Source organism: Ambystoma mexicanum, chromosome 6q, assembly GCF_040938575.1.
Source record: "Ambystoma mexicanum isolate Mex_15411 chromosome 6q, UKY_AmexF1_1, whole genome shotgun sequence".
Classification (NCBI taxonomy): domain Eukaryota; kingdom Metazoa; phylum Chordata; class Amphibia; order Caudata; family Ambystomatidae; genus Ambystoma; species Ambystoma mexicanum.
The window spans coordinates 1,483,087,207-1,483,104,183 of record NC_090937.1 but is presented as its reverse complement, the minus strand read 5'-3'; the positions used below and the strand labels follow the sequence as shown (position 1 = coordinate 1,483,104,183).

Sequence of the window (16,977 nt, the reverse complement as noted above, 5' to 3'; positions counted from 1 at the left end):
CTTTCTTGCTCCTCAGTAGATTCTGCCTTTTCTGACTTGCTCTGGTTCTCCCAAAGTGTTGGTATTGTGTATGTTCCTAATTCTGCCTTTTTCCCTCCCTTTTTAATTAACTTATTGGAGTGCCATCTTAGGCTAAGCGCTCACCTCTGTCTGAAAATAAGTGGTGTTTTAACTAAGACTTGTTCAATAAGTTATCAGAGATGTATATATATTAATAGTGACTGTGTTTGGACCTTGCTTGCCATATAAGTGTTAGTGTATTTTACAAAGTGTGTTTTTAAATAAATAATTCTATACTTTTATACCCAAGCTCTGGTCAGTGTTTGCTTGTGCTACTGTATTTTGGTACCTATCTTGTATACTCTACATACTGTCTTGACTCTTCTTGAGAGAAGTCTGGCTGCTCAGCCACAGCTACCAGGTAAATCTGGGTGGTACAGACTGCTACCAATTGGGTTTACTGCCAACACCTGTGGTCTTAAGCCTTTTGCAGTGGTCCCTAAGGGAACTGCACAGGTTTCTGCCTAACAGTTGGACATTGTGACTACCACAGCGGGTCATTCGGGGAGATGGGTGAGAGATGGGGGGGGGGATGGAGTCGGTTCACTTAGCTCCTCTTTGTCACTAAACTTTCCTGGTACCTGAGAAGAGGACCGTTAGTCTCCTGTGCCGATGTCCGCATACTGGTACTCTGGTATCCTGCTCGCCCTCCTTTACAACTGGTTGGGTAAGCCTGCACAGCAATGGGAACTAGACATTGCTGCTCCAAAGGAGGAGGCTGTCACTTTAAGAACTCTCGAATGTGACCGGTACGTTCTAGCATCTCTCCAGGTCCCCTTCCAGAGTTCTCCAGGCCCGGCCTCTGCCCAACCGTTCCAATCTGATGTGGGAACAGCTTTCTCTGTCCGTATCACTATTTTGGGTGGTGTTTTTTTGCTGTCATCCCTTCTAGAGGGGGCGTATTGCTCAAATTGGTTATTTTTCTTGCAATCGCCTCCCTCCCTGCACACGCCACTGGCGACAGATTCATGCAATGCATAAGATGCAGTTGGCACTTCTCGGGGGCTAGCCTTTGCAGAGCCTGCACAAAGCTGCCTCTGGAACTTTCACCCATTTAGACAAGTTCTTGTCAATTAAACAAAGGTTAATGAGAACTGTCTCCTTGATTCAGGACCAGTTGCGGACTAAGTTGCATTGCCTTTACGATACTTGTTGTGATGCCGTCCCATCAGATTCCAATGTATCTTCCACCCCCATTCTGTTTACTCGGGGGGGGGGGGGGGGGAAGGTGAGGAAGAAATGTCCAAGTATCTCTTCGAACAAAAGCATCAAGTTGCAAACCTAGGCCCTGCGGTACCTTATAATAGGAGTGCTCCTACCTGGGCACTGTCCGAAGAGGTAAAGCACACAGACTACCATAAATCCCCAAAAGTTTGGGTGTAGCTCCCTTCATTTGAAGGTTGGGTTTACTTCCTTCTATTGTGTCGGTACATCTAAGCCATCACGCAGGGTACCCAGGCCGGTTACTTTGTTACTGGAGAGTCTAAAAATAACTAAGCCATCGTCCTTTAGGTCATTTGCACTACAAAGGGAAGGCTGACAGACCACAACTCCTACTATGCAACAAAGAAAAGAAATATGTCGGGACGGTTGAGCAGTTGGCTTCCCTTCCGCACGTTTTCAGCACAGAAAAGACAGCACGTTTGCTTTGCACACACTCTGGCTTCTATGCCACGAGGACACAGTTCAAAGTCTCTTACTGCAGGGGGCCTGTCGTAAAAAATAAAAAAACAATGTTCCATTTCTATTAGGTTCTTCACATGTACAAGTTCTCGCTTCCAGTACTTATAATGGGTCTCCCTCCTTCAGGCTTGGACCCCTTTGTACCACAATGTTTACTCTTGGTCTCCCTCATTCAGGCTCAGATCCTCTTGATATCAAAATCAAAGACTTTCGAATGTGCGTTGGGTTTTGCTTAAACCATCGCATGACCACTTCGATTCACTTCATACAATATTCTCCTCAGTCATTTGGCTTTAGTTTCTCTTAGCGGGATACCTTGGAGACCTTTGATTGAGCACACTCACGGTGCAGGACCACTCTGTTAATGGTATTGTATCGTTCCTTCTCAAGTTCAAACAGTCATCCGCAGTTTAGCTTTACTCTTGTTTTTCATCACATGCATTTAACAATGTGCGTTCTAGTGCTCGTTATACAATGTTGCTGCTTGCAACCTTGACTTCAACACAGACCGGTCTTGCATTGGTCTCCCCAACTCACCGGCTGTGTTAATCACTCTGCTTCTTTGTTCTTGGAGCCAATGACGATAGCCCGCCAGCTGCCGCTCCTCCCGTCCTTGGTTGGTTACACAGGAGGGCCTTCGGTATCTCCGACACACAATGCTGGAGTCTTTAGTCTGGTTTCCTGGCCTTATGCTTTCTCCTTCGAAGGTTTCTGGAAAGTAATGGTTTCTTGCTGAAAGAGTCAAGGGTATTTCCCTCCTTGCAAACCCTTCTTGGTTTCCCCGTCTTTCTCCCCTTGTTCAGCTGACGACTCGACACTGCTGTTCCTTCGTGTTCTTTGTCTAGCTCAGAGTGCCTTTGTGCTCCGCCTTTTATCCGTGTGGGGAGGTTTAATGGAAGTCAGGTGTGAGTGATTGTCAGTAATTGACTGACTTCGTCTGCGCATAGTAGCGGGACATGTCAGTTAGATTGCACGGGTGGGAGTCTGTTTTCTCCCTGAGTGGGCTGTCCGCATGAAAGTGTTGAAGGGAAACGGATGAGGGTGGGAGTTCCCACATATCCTTTCTGGTAGGATGGGGGTAAAGGTATAACAGTGGGAGGCATACCACGTCTCGCAATCCGGGCTCCCACTCCCGGAAGACCCCTCACCCAGGTGATCCTCCTGCACTGGTCCACTCCCAGGGTCTGGATCCAAAGGCGATGACTGTGCCCCGGCCACCTGAGGGAGAGATCCCCGGGGACTAGCAGGTGCAACATCTTCTGGTTTCTCACACAGGCTTTAGGTTGTCTGGCGACAGCTAGGAAAAATGTACAGGCAGCCACCACGTCACATAGCAGGCTTTCCACCTAACAGAAGGCACCAGCATACTGAAAGTAGAAAATCACCTACACTTCTCTTAAATACCAGAGATTATGAAATCCATACCTCTTTCAAGAAATCAAATTTCAGGTTAACGTTAAAGAAGCCTTTTCTCTCTATTAATATCTGTATGTTTGGAATGAATTTGCTACCAAGTGTAGGAAGGCGCCAAAATAGGCAATACTTATTAACATGTCTAAAGCACTACCTCTACTGCAAAGCATATTAGCCTGTGTGCTGTCCACTCACTGTCTTTTGAAATAGATATTTTGTCGACTACAGCTTTCATATTCTGTAATGTGCTATTTCAGTGTTGGCACCCACTCATTAATATGTTTGGATTTGTGTGCTTCATTCCAGCCCTCCAATATCTTTTTTACAATTGACGATATTGTAAAGGTTGGGGACTTTGGTCTTGTGACTGCTATGGACCAGGATGAAGATGAAGAGAGTGTTCTTACTCCAATGCCGGCGTACGCCAGGCACACTGGACAAGTAGGAACAAAACTTTACATGAGCCCTGAACAGGTGAGATTAGCAAAACCTCTATACAAAGTATTTCTTGCTTGATAAAGTTACTCCTATACCTAATGTGATTGTGATTCAAGTAGAACAGTTGCATAGCTACAAATGAAAGTTTATTCCTAGATTTGATTTGAAATGTAACTGAGGTATATTCTTGTTTCTCTTCATTGTATTCTTAGCGCTCAGAACACATGACTACTATTGCTGCTACTCGATAAACCGATAATACTGACATTAGGGGTACACCATAGCTTTTGAGTTGTTTTCATCAGATTCTTTCATTAAATGCGAAGAAAACATTGGGCACAGTTATGTTGTGTAACGACTGAAACTGGGAACGTCTGTTATAGTGTGACAGTACCTTGGCTTTAAAATACATGCATACCAATATCGCTGTCTAAAAGAATTTCGTTTACATGTTCCTGGCTTGCAAAACAATAGTATTCAATGTTAACTTTGCATTTTTCTTAATGACCCACTTTGTAGCATTAGTGCTAGATATTGTTAAATGACCTCAATTCAGCACTCCAACTAAGTCAATGCCGAGTCTGGGATGCCCAAGGGAAGCCCTTAATTATATATTTTTATGACAAGTTCATAGATCTGGATGATAAACCCTTGTATAACACCCCTCTCTTTGAATCCCCTGACCTCACTGAGCCAACACTTAGGTTTGTTTTGCAAATTAAACGATTTATTGAAAAATTAAACAATATATGTATATCACACTTTTATAAATAAATTAATATTTGATAGCACACTTATGAATATGACAGTGATCAACAATGGATATTACACCAGCACACTTTTTTAATTACTTAGGAGTTGGTATAGAGAGGATAAAGTAGCTGAGAATGCTTTTATGGTTTCAAGGAAATGCAATGATGGAAAAGAATGCAGCACAGAAATAAACTGAGATGGATCCAAAAGAGATAATATGATCACTTTTTCTTCCCTATGCAATATAAGGAGATGGAAGGAGAGCACACCATTTTCAGGAATACAATCAAATACAATACCAATTCAGTTCCCCCCTTGCAAACTTAGAGCAACAGGGATGATTTTAAAACACAGGCAAAAATACTTTAAATGTGATTTGCAAAGAAGTGAAAAATATGCTAAAAATGATTTTAATTCCCTATAGGAGATTCAGGGTAGGTGACAGCTACATAAGATTGGTTCAGGTCAACACTATCAGTGATTCAGGAGGGGTTATCAGGTTGAAAATGGATTTCAGCAGTTGCAAGCAAAAGACAGCGATTTTTAACGTGTGGTAAAACTGAGCCAAATTGCAATACTCTGCACTTCTTCCGAGTGCGTAAAGCGCGATTACGGAAAAACTATAAGGAGTAGAAAGTCGGAAAGCTGAGGATCTTAGCTTTAAAATGAAAGTTAAATCTCGTTCCTAGCACACGCGGTACAAAAGATACAGACAATTTAGTGGAGGTAGATTCTCAAAAATAAAGTGAGATTCAAATGACACTTTCACAGGTTTGAAATCACAGAATGGACACACAATTTCTATACAGTTCTAAATAGGTTGAAATGGTTTGAATTAGGTTATTTTAAACTAAGAGATTGGTTTTGCTCAGCTCTGGCTGGATACTCACTCCTAATTTTGGAAGGAATGGGCCTTGTCACAGATCTGGTCAACAGGTTTAGCTGTGGTTCTCTCTGCTCTCCTGGCTGGATCTCTGGTTCCGGCAAAAGTTCTAGCCAGAAGCGAACAGCACAACCCGGCTGTTGAATAGTTTGGTTAGGTGGCTGGATTCTGAGGCCTGCTGAGAAGGATTCAGCTTTTGGTTCAGGCCTCTCTGCTTCAAGTTCTGAGTCTATGGTCCTTCTGGATATTGTCTGATCCGGCAAAGTGCTTCGCAAGAAAGTGGAAAGAGCAGTCCTACCTGGGTTTCAGTGGGTCTTTTTATGTGTTGTGAAAGTGGGTGGGAATGTTGACTTTCTATGCCCAACCTTCTGAGGATCCTGATAGGCTAGAACATTCTTTGTCGTCTGACTGGGGAACTGAATTGTGAGTCATCTGGCATCCTTTTTATGGCATACAGAAAGAACACTCCCCTTGTCACTTTGCACGCAAATCTATTTTTGACTTAAATGCATATTTATCTATGTACAATTTTTCTAATATTATATGCTCAGTTAACATATTTCCTGTAGCGTCAAAGCATCCGATCCCTGTCTTTGTAAGATGTTGTGTTCACTTCTGACAGAATTCTGCCCTTTTCATCCATAACACAACCTCTAAACTATTCCAGAATTTATACAACTGTGCGCAAGGAATATGGGCATCAGATGATGAAGTGCCAGATTTTTAACATACATACATTTGGAGTAATACCCTATTTTCCGCTACTACCCCCCAGAACATACCACAGAGTCCTAACACCTCTTAAAATGTGCACAGAAAAATCACAGGAATCATGAGATTATTGATATAATGTTGACAATTATGTAGTATGAATTATCCATCTTTCTAAAATTATGCTCTGGCCCAGAGGGGTGTGGTTTCCCAAAGCACATGAGGGAATTTCTGGTTTGTCCACTTCCTCCAAGCTCAGCTGGCTCACAGAGGCAGTGCCCCTCCCATTTCCTTCCAAGAGGAAGCCATTTACGACCCCCTGATTTAGCAATGGCTTGGAGCAAAGGGAGTTCATTGTTCTGTTTTCCTGGAGTCCCAGGTGCCCCTCCCCTGATTCAATCAGAGAGGTGTGATCTCCTTTTGGTGGGGCAGCAGAAGGGAGGCCAGGCCTGTGAATACAGTTGCGGGGCAAGTTTCAACTCCTGTCGGGGGTAGTTGCCGGGCAGAATTCAATCCCTTTAAGCCAGGCTTCAGCCAAATTTCACTTTTGTTCCCATTTTTCTTCATTCAAATCAAACTTACAATTTTGACACATGCATCTAGAACGCTGATTCTAAGTTCAAAACTATGAGATTTAAACAGTTGCAACCTATGTGACACTCCAAAGTAAATCACTCATTTATTTTAAACATTTAGATGTTAGTGGCTTTAAGTCCAATTTCACTTAAACTGCTGGCATCCACAGCTCAGCCAGTTTTGTTATGAACATTATTTTAGGCTCTTCATCTTTCCAGATTTGGTATGCACATAAGACTTCATTCTACCAGACGTCTGCTGGTGTTCAGTAATATTTTTGAATATCTTGCAATGTTTGAAATAGGCATTTTGAGCTTACATTTCAGAGAAACAAAGGTGATTTTAAAGCGCTTTTTGAGCTAACAGGCACTGCTGTTTTTCCTTTGGCACCACGTTTCACTCATGGCGCTTCTGGCCCATCACGCTCGCACTGGTGGGTGGCAGGTCAGGCGACCATTTTGGAGTGCGCAAAAACTGCACGGTTTTCCTGGATTCTGGCGCAAATGTGGGGTTTTCAGCCATCTTGGATTTTCTAAGCCCACAGCACCAAATGTTGCAGCATAATAACTTGAACGTGGGTCGATACACCTGACAATACCTAATAGTATATTCTATGCTTATGCTTTTCCTTGGTATGAAAAGGCCAAACCTGGAATTTTATGGCAGTTTGTCAGCTAGTTACCTGCAATTGTCTTGGATCCCCCAGAATTACTTCAGCTATGCCCAGTGTAAACAAGACTCATGCACACTAGACTCCCAGCCCATGCCTAATTCCAATTCCATGTCTTCCAACTGAACATACTGTTTTAAAACCTAACCTGTCTGGAATACACATGAATCATGGAAGCAAAGTAGCTTGTAATGTGTGCATGAATTGAGGCCTTATCAGCTGACATATACAGACATGCCCCTAAGGTATACATTTGGGAACTTCACTATTCTTTCCCTCAATCGTAAAATCTCTACTTGTATTTCCATTTAGACTATTGTCACAATTGTACCCAGTTGGTAGCAAATCTGTGCTTGGCAAGGATGTCTTTCTTATTGACTGTTGCAGTTGTTTAACAGATGTAGGTATTGCGAGGTCAATACTCTGTATTTTTTATGTTAATCTATTTTTCGTTCTTCTTTTGTAGATTTACGGACAAAGTTACTCCCACAAAGTGGATATTTTTTCTTTGGGACTGATTCTGTTCGAACTTTTGTACCCTTTCAGCACACAGATGGAGCGAATCAGAGTAAGTATGTTGTGAATTTTTGGATACTTTTTAAAACTCCTCTAATACTTTGCAGAAGAATTGCTGTAAGTGGACATCAGAAATATTGTACATGCTTCCTGAAACATGCAGTCACAACCCCAGATAAAACATCTTGGCAGATGGGTTGGCTAAATAACATTAACTCCAATGAATTTCTTTCTCCCACAGATTCCTCAACTTAGATACATTTTATTTATTCGCATTTGTATAGCGCACTTGCAGCCCATGGGCATCGAGGCGCTGTTACAAGTAGGTGTTGGATTCTTAATTCAGCAGATATGCATGAGACCGGAGGTCTTATGGATACACAATTACAGGCATAGTTGCAGGTGAAGCATGATATTCATAATACAGTGACAGAGTGCCGTCAGGTACGTTTCATACAAAGAGCTTGGTTTTAACAGCTTTGCGGAAGGCTTGGTGGGATTCAATCATTCTGATGTGGGGTGGCAGTGCGTTCCAGTGGGTGTGCCTGCTCACTTTGGAAACGTTTTCAGCCACCAGAGGGCGCCATGCTACTCTGGTGGACACCAGCGTGCTCATGACACCAGATGTGACATCAGGGTCAGTGTATTTATCGAGCCATGTGCGCTCCATTACTTTAGTTCTGCTTTTAACCCTAGCACTGGGCAGGTCAAGGACTACAGAACAGCAAGAAGTGAATCGGCTATGCCGCATGTGGGGTAGGTGTGAAAGGTGATAAGGAATCTCTGGGAGGAAAGACTAATTCATCAAAAACAGTATCCCGAGATGACTCTGTTCTGCCCCAAACGTCAAGGCAGTCATGTGTACGCATAGGAGTAGAGCGGCACCCCCTGGTGGCTGCAAAGGTTTCTGAAGGCAGTGGGCACGGAAAGATATACACCTAAGATGAGGAATCTGTGAGAGGATCAGGAAGAACAGTGATGAGTTTGGTAATCTCTTCCATCTGTTCTCTTTATCCAGATCCTTCCAAAATCCAGGAACAGGAAGTGAATATATGGAACTTCCACCAACTTGCACGCTGCAAAACATCACATGAATAAGAAACAGCTGCACTTAGTTAATGAAAAGAGCCATAACGCCCAAAGTAAACTTTAAAATGCAATCTTGTAAACTGACTACACCCCTGATTTGCATGCTGCACTCTAATAGTAGGATTAGTACAATTTATATACATAATGGAGCAAGCCCATGCAACAATCCGGTCGCATAACCATGACCTGACAAGCACATATCTATGTAAATTCCCGTATCCTGTAAATCATGGTGTGTATATATGTAACTCTGTAACATTCTACTGCTGCCTAATGTATATTTGTAATTTTTGTTGTATTATACTGCCGTATTCCATGCCTGATGTTTTTCTGTAAGCTTAGCGCCCAGATGCCCACAGGCTTGGTGCGCTCTACAAATAAACTAAATTAAATAAATGACCCTCCTATATAAATTTCAGTAGACCACCCCATAAAAATCCAAATGTTGCATACAAATGTTTATTTATTTTTTCCTGCATTTTCCACTGACCGGATTGAGCACATCTGCATTTTATTTGATTTGTGGGATTTATATAGAGCACCGGACAGAATGTACCACATCTAGGAAGAGATTTTCCAAAATAAAGTACAAAATTTAAGAGACATCAAGAGTTGAACACAACACTCAAAAAGATAGGGTTTTTAAGGTTTTCCAAGAGGCTACAAGAGGGGTCAATCTACATAAAGGAAGTGTTAATAAATCCTATAGCCTGGGTCATAGACAGAAAATAGCTATCACCTCTATGAACACAGCAGGAAGGTGGGATCATCAACGAATACTTATCGCCCGAACGAAAGAAATCTTGAGCATCTCACTGAAACTACCTTTCTCAACCTCTGAAGGATAAAAGGCGGAGTAGAATTGCCAGGATTTGAACCTGTCCCCATGAGGATGGGAGGAGGCCAAAGAATGTGGGCCTCTAGATATGGTAACTTCTGGCATGTGTCGACCTTTCTTCCGGTCACTTCTGTACCTGCTTTGCTGGCCATCTGCTGCCTCGGTCTTATGGCTCCATGCCTTTTTTTTCTGGTCCTCCTGGTAATTCTCAGAATGTTGTCGAAGCGGCGGACTCTGCAGTTAAAACAGGCTTAAATGGGGGGTAACCTGTGGCCTTGTGTACATTTCTACAAGGATGCTTAGAGATCTACTTAGGTGGAGTACTCATCCAACTTTGTGCAGAGAGTGTATTTTCAACACCCATAGTGACAGATAACTTGGTGACCATGCCTCACTGTTCTTGCTAGTCAGATGCATATTTGTCCAGAAATTTGCTGTGCAGACACTGGGAGGACCAGGAGTACATTTTTCACATCAATCTGCAGACTCACAGTGGCAGGCTTCCCTTTGGTCATTTGAAAGCATTCACAGCACATCCTGACAGACAAATACCACTTCTACGCGTTACTGCAATAAAAAGAGTTGGTGTGGGTTTTTGGCCCAATATGACAGGGGAGCTTATTCTGGAGGCAGAGGTTCTAGGACATGTTGAATCTGTTCAGGTTCTGCTCTCCCAGCCTATGGAGCTTTGGTGCAGAGTGGGGGTTATGCTTGCTGAAGGCTATAACTTGTTAATGTGCCCTGGGATTGCCTGGAGTGGAACACTCTTTGACCACAATTGCTGAGGGCTTTGGAAAGACCAAACACTCCAAAAAGAGGTCTAAACGAATTCTTTTCTCTCAATGGTCCAAAATTGAATCAGAGGAGTGTAAGACCCCCTCTTTTATAAGCCAAGGACCACAATAAATTGGTGGATAGCAAGCCTGCTTTAAGAATTCCAATCCCCATCATAAAGGCAAATGCACCTTGCCTTCCGGGCTCATACCCAGAATTCCTTGAGGTTCTGAAGGAAGGGCAAGGGACAGAAAGGACAATAATGTCCACAAAGTAAAAAAAATGGAGGAACCCTTCTCCCAAAAGGCTTATGCTCCCTGGCATGCTACTTCGAAGGCACTCCTTTGTGCCCCCAAGGCACTCTTTAATACAACCTTGCACTACTTTATTTTGTTTTGTTGTTGTGTGAGACAGCCTTTTGTCATGTATCTAGCGCTTGGTTGCCAGGCTCCCCTTCGTCACTGACTGGGAGATCCCAGGCCTACTTTCCCTCCTAAAGTAATGAGAGGGTCAGGCATCCTGTCATATTGTCTCATTCATTGGAATGTAGACAGGCAGGAGGAGCTTGGAATCCCCATAACCTCCCAGAAATGTCAGAGCTCACAAGGTTAACGCTGGTATGCTTTGAATACGATGTGGCTTTAATAGTTATGTGAACCTTCAGCCACCAGACCCCAACTCATGTATACCTTATGTTTCTAGATTGAACTGTCACTATGATAAGGGTTCATCATAATTATGTAGTTTTGGAACAGAGGTGCATATCTTAAATGTAGTCGCAACACTGCAGAGTCTTTGCTGTCGCAGCTGCTGCCTGACTGGTCACCTGTGATCTCTGAATCTCTTGTGTCATTGGAGTGCTGTGGATGCAATCAGGAGACTGATGCAGCAGGGCACGTGTCGCTAGGCTTTCGGCATGGAGTTTGTTGTAATGGGAGTCTGGTTAGAAGACTAACCTTTCTGAGATGCAATTACCCTTTTCATTGTATAAATTAATAAAGGGGAATAAGGCTTTTTCTCCCTTTCCAATCCTTCACATTCGGCTAGCACTAGTTTTGGTGTGTTACAGAAAAAGCTGCTCCAGTCACCCACCAGCCGGACAGGACTGGCGATGCTGTATGACCACTTTGACCCCCAAGATGCTTCAGGCGTGGCAGGGTTTACTTTGACAATGCACTGGGTTAGTTAGGTTCCAGGTCACAACACAGTTGAGCACAGGCTCCAGGCAGGCTTCACAGTGGAGAGAAGGAGCATCAGGCAACCAGCATAAAGTCCCGCGCTGAATTAATCTGCAGAGTCTCAAGGCTCCAGGTGAAACAGTGTCCAGAATACAACAGTGTCCCTTCTGAATATGTGTCCCTTCTGAATATGGTCCAGGCCCTGAGGAGTTCCTGCAACACTTTTGAGTTCCGGAGAGCAGTATGCTATATAGGACTTCAGACTGGTAAAGCCCACATGTGTAAGGGAGAAGGGCGTCCAATGAAGGTCTCCACTTGTCGCTAGAAAATGGGCAACTGGTTCCCTGGAGGATGGTGGTTTTGTAAATGCTAGTTCACAGCTGCAGTCCTTATTCGTTCCTTTGTGGCATATTCAGACACTTGGTTTCAGTGGATGACATCCGGAATGGTTCTGGGCCCACTCCTTATATTCTCTCCTTATATAGCTCTGAAAAACGTGCCTGCCGCATGCTCCAAAGACATTATAGACTCCCCATCTATTCTAAGAGGGTCGGTCAACATTCAAGCGTGCATCTCTGCTGCCACTAACAGCACGGCCAAACTTTTTTAAATCTGCAAGTAGCTGGCCTATCCTACTGCAGTCTCTACCTCTTCTGTACCCTCCCAGACCCTCTGTAGGGCCTGGCTTCTCATTTCACCACTAAACCCCAGGACATCCTGTTCTCACTCTCCTCTTCTCCTAATATTTCTCCCTCTACTTCTCTCAGGCCCCATGATGTTTCTAGACAAGTCCGATCTATGAAAGTTTCATCCAAACAGGTGCTGCCCTACTCCGCCAGAACCATTAAGGACAACATTGTTTCCCTCGCTACAGCCTTGGCTAATTTCTCTAATCACTCCTTTGCCACTGGGACTTTCCCCTCTCTCCTCAAGCACTCACCTGTGCACCCTCCAGTCTTCTGCCAATCCCTCCTGTCTGGCTATCGCCCGATCGCACTCTATCACTCGGTTCCTGGGCAAACACCTTGAGAAGCTGGCAATCTCTCAGCTAAAACTCCACACTGAATCTGTTGGTTATCTCCATGACTACCAGTCTGGCTTCAGAGCGGCCAGAGGCACGGAAACTGCTCTCCTTAACACCCGTGAAGATGTCCTCCCTTACCTTGACTCCATCTCACTGTCCTCATCCTTCTTGACCTTTCCTCTGCGTTTGACATGGTCTATTCACACCACCCTGATCAATCGTCTGCGCGTGAACCTTGGCATCTCGGGCCAGGTTCTGGCGTCGCTGACCTCCTTCTTCTTGGACCGACATTCCAAGTCCAACTAGGGTCTTTTCTCTCCACCACCTCTTTCCACATGTGGTGTTCCCCAGGGCTCCATCCTCTCACTCTGGCTCTTCAATGTCTATCTAGCCCCTTTGTCCCATCTGATCTCTACTTTCTCCTCTAAATGTCAGTGTTAGGCAGATGACACACAGCTCTCCTTCAGGCTACCTTCAGCCTCCTCGCTCATTCCTGATTGTCTATCCGCTATTCAGGGATAGTGCACCTCCAACAAACTCTACCTTAATGCCAGTAAGACAGAGTTCTCCAGCATGGGGTCTATCATGGATTCACATGCTCATGAATATTCCCCATCATCAGGTTAGGAATCCTCAGTAAAAGAAAAATCTGTTTAGTTTCTAAACTCTTTCTCCTAAAAACCAATCACTGAGCTCTGGGTCCTACTGCCCTAGCTAATGACTGCCCTCTACCTATGCCCCTCCTCTGGCAGTCATCTTCAGATTTGGTAGCACGTAAAATGGCAGTAGGCCCAAGAGACGAGGCGCAGGGGGCAGCGGGAGGGTTTGCATGTGAATCCATGCCAGACCCATGCTGGAGAACAACAGTTAAAGGTAAGTAACTTGTTCCTTCTCCAGCATGGGGTCTGGCATGGATTCACACGTTCATGAAGAGAATGCACAGCAGTCCATGATTACACAACCACGGGAGGCGGCAAGGCTCAACAGAAGCAATAGTATTACCTCCTCACCAGGCTCAACTTCTAGCGAACGGGTTGCGCAGCACTGCTTGGCTGACTCGGACTCCTCCCTGGAATCCCTGTCGACGCAGTAGAATTTCGTGAAGGTGTGCATCGTCCTCCACTTAGTAGCCCTGCAAATGTCCAGCAGGGGCACACGAGACAGGACCGCCATCGTCGCAGCGATCTTTCTGGTAGAATGGGCTCTCATACGGCCAGGGAACGGTCGGTTAGCCAACCGGTGGCAATGAGTGATGCAGCTGGATTGCCATCTGGAAATGGAAGCAAAGTCCTTTCAGCTGGTGACAAAGACGCCGGAAAAAGCACAGGTAACACCAAGGGCTCGTTGATATGAAATTCCGACTGAACCTTGGGCATGAAGGAGGGGTGCGTCCGCAGCACCACCCTCGTCTCGTGGAAACAAATATTTTTTTCTTTTACCGAGTATTCCCAGCCTGACGACGGGGAATATTCATGAGCATGTGAATCCATGCCAGACCCATGCTGGAGAACAACAGTTAAAGGTAAGTAACTTGTTCCATTCTTCTCATTGGGACATCTGCTCCAGCTTTCCTTCTCTTTCTCGCTGACCTCCTTAGGCCTCCTTCCTTCACCCTCCTGTGAGGCAAAAAACATTGGTGTCCTCTTCAAATCAACTCTCTCCTTCTCTCCTCACATCACAGACCTTGCCAAGAAATAGAACTTCCAGCTGCACTTCTTCAGAGATATTCTACTTTTCCTCAGCTTCTGCCGGAAGCTCACTGTCTCCAGAGCTCTGGTTCCTAACTCTACTCTTCGCCCTATTCAACTATTCCAGAACAGGACTGTGCGACTTATGCTTGGCCTCAAGTCCAGGGACTGCATCTCGCTAGCCCTGAAATCTCCCCACCCACTCCCAGTGGCCACGAGAATCAAGTTGAAGAACCTCTGTATCATCCACAAGGCTTTCTGGGGCCTCACTATATCCAACTCTCTCGACCTAACTACCTTTCTTCTAGAGCCCTCTGCTCAGCTACATCCAACTCTTTGCGGGTCAGACGCTTCTCCAGGCAGAGAGTGGGGGGGTAGATCTCTCTCCTCTGCAGGTTCCTCCTTCTGGAATGGCCTCCCTGCCCCTATCAGACCTGAGCTGGGCCAGCTGAAGGTCCGGATTCTGCTCAAGACCTTCCTTTTCTCCTCCTCCTCCTCTCTCTCTCTCTCTCTCTCTCTCTCTCCCCTGCTAATCTATCTGCTTATCCTGCCCTTCCAGTCTCACAAGGCACAATGGCTGTCCGCCGCCCACCCCTCCCCTTGACCAGTCACCCTGCACTGCCTGCTGGCCTACCCTGCACTGCCTCCTGGCCTGTACCCTTCGTTGTCATTGGCGTCCTTGCACATATTCAGAGGCCTGGTGCCCTGACTGCACTTCCTTGTGTCCCTTCCCTGCACTTTCCCCCTGCCCTTCACTTTCTCGTTTTGCACTTGCACAATCTGAATGTCACACGGCCTAGTAAGATTGTTTGTCTTGTCATTCCTCCGCTTCCCCTCCCTTGTCTTGTGGTGCCTAGAAACACGTGTATAGGTGCGTTGCAAATACCATATAATATCCCAAATCCAGGCTGGAATTAACCCAGCCCTACAAAGGTAAGGATCTGCTGCATTCACACTGGCAGAGGGTGTGTCCAATCTTGGCTTGCCAGCCGTCCCACATATGGCGAGCAGGAGATTTCCCTTGGCTGGAATGTGGATTGGGACCAGACCCTGCAGAAGTCTAATACCCACCGTAGCCAATTTCCAGTCTGGAAGAGCAACACGAGTGCCAAAAAGCAAGATGGCACAGAATACAGGTCTTGTACGATGAGGAGCAGCTATTTTGAGTAACCGGGTATATGATACTGAAAAGGGCATATTGCAGTAAAATATTTAGTGCAAGAAAAAAGTAAGTAAAAATGGGTTCACTACCACGGACCCTCTGAACATCAAAAATGTTAACACAAGTTACAGAACAGTAATAGGAAAAGGTTCACTGAGTACCTTCAGTACTCCACTTAAGTTAGCCCCTGCTACATTGAAAGCTAAAAAGAAAGGCAAGGCGCTCTCTGCACTGAGGGCCAAGGGGCTGCCCAGTGCAGGACAAATTACATGAGTAAAGCAGGTGAGGCTTGAAAGACCTCTCCTCCCAAAAACAAGCCACAAATCAAAGGTTTGTTACAGAGATGCTGGGTGCCCTATTGATGTGAATGAAGGGAAAGTTGCTAAAAGGGAACAGTTCCCTAACAGTAATTTAGGAACTTCCTATATGTCCTTCTAGGGAACAGTTATTCTCTTAGTCTTAATATACCTTGTCTCCTTTGCAGATGGTTGGTCAAGTTCTCATGCAATCTTTAGTAATCTCAAATACGGTCTGCATCTTTCTCTGGAGAAAAGTGTTGCCACTGTTGCACCACCCTAGTATGTCCTTTACAAACGCTAGCGTCTCTGTTTTGTTTCAGAGATTAAACTATTTAATATTTACAGTACTTGTTTCTGTTTGTTTAAAGATATTCTCAATGTATTATGTGCGCTACCACGTTATGAAGATAGACTTTAAGTCCCTGGCATGACCTGTGTAAGACTGTTCCACATGTGGCAGCCACAAGAGCAACATACACCACCCACATCCCTATGTAAGAGTGTGCCTAGTACAGTTCTACCCATCCCTATGAGCAGCTGAGAAGCTGCACACCGACCCTACTCCCTCCCCCTAAGTTGGAACAATCAAGCAACTACTTTAATGAAAATGTACCTTGATAAGGTTTTGTTTTCAACTCCATGTTTAACATCTAAAAACCCCAAAGCAATCTATTCAACAAAACAAATTATTTGATGAAGCATAATTAACCCAAGGACTTTTTTGGTGATTTCGGTATGTAGCCATTCAATGCCTTGTAACCTTTTTTGTTACATGAGATATCTCGGCCAAATTTGGCCTCTTTTTTTTCCCCACATGTAGGCAGGCGGTCGTAACACCACCCAGGAATCCTATGTTGCTGTCGGGGGTGAGAGAAAATAACCAAAAAGGGTGTAAATGTTGTGTTTTTTCAAAACATACGAATAAAATGATGTACAAAGAAGCCTGTGTTTTTTTCCTTGTAAGAGCTAGGAACAAATGGTTTGGGGTCTTGAATTCCCCAATTTCCTGTCTTTCAAGAAGAGGTTGAGTGGAAATGATAAAACATTATTTTGATGTGGTTATCAACCGTTTTGTGAGAGGTAGGCGATTTTGGCCATTTCTGCCAATTGGACATGCATGGACGGAATGGAAGAAAAATGTAGGAAAGCCGAATTAGAGGCCAGAAATGCATACATTTCTGAAAGTTGGACAAAATTCCAAGTTTAGGAAGGGGTGATTTGC

The 16,977-nt window shown here is 44.6% G+C and overlaps 1 protein-coding gene across 4 annotated transcripts in view; it reads left to right on the top strand.

Annotated features, from left to right (window-relative positions):
• Window positions 1-16,977, top strand: part of EIF2AK3 (eukaryotic translation initiation factor 2 alpha kinase 3) — a 394,300-nt gene that overhangs the window by 333,332 nt on the left and 43,991 nt on the right. For all 4 annotated transcript variants that reach the window (XM_069632207.1, XM_069632205.1, XM_069632206.1 and 1 more), the window contains 2 exons: window positions 3,463-3,630; window positions 7,654-7,755. In XM_069632207.1, coding sequence (XP_069488308.1) covers window positions 3,463-3,630; window positions 7,654-7,755 — 270 coding nt within the window. The remainder of the gene's footprint in view (window positions 1-3,462; window positions 3,631-7,653; window positions 7,756-16,977) is intronic.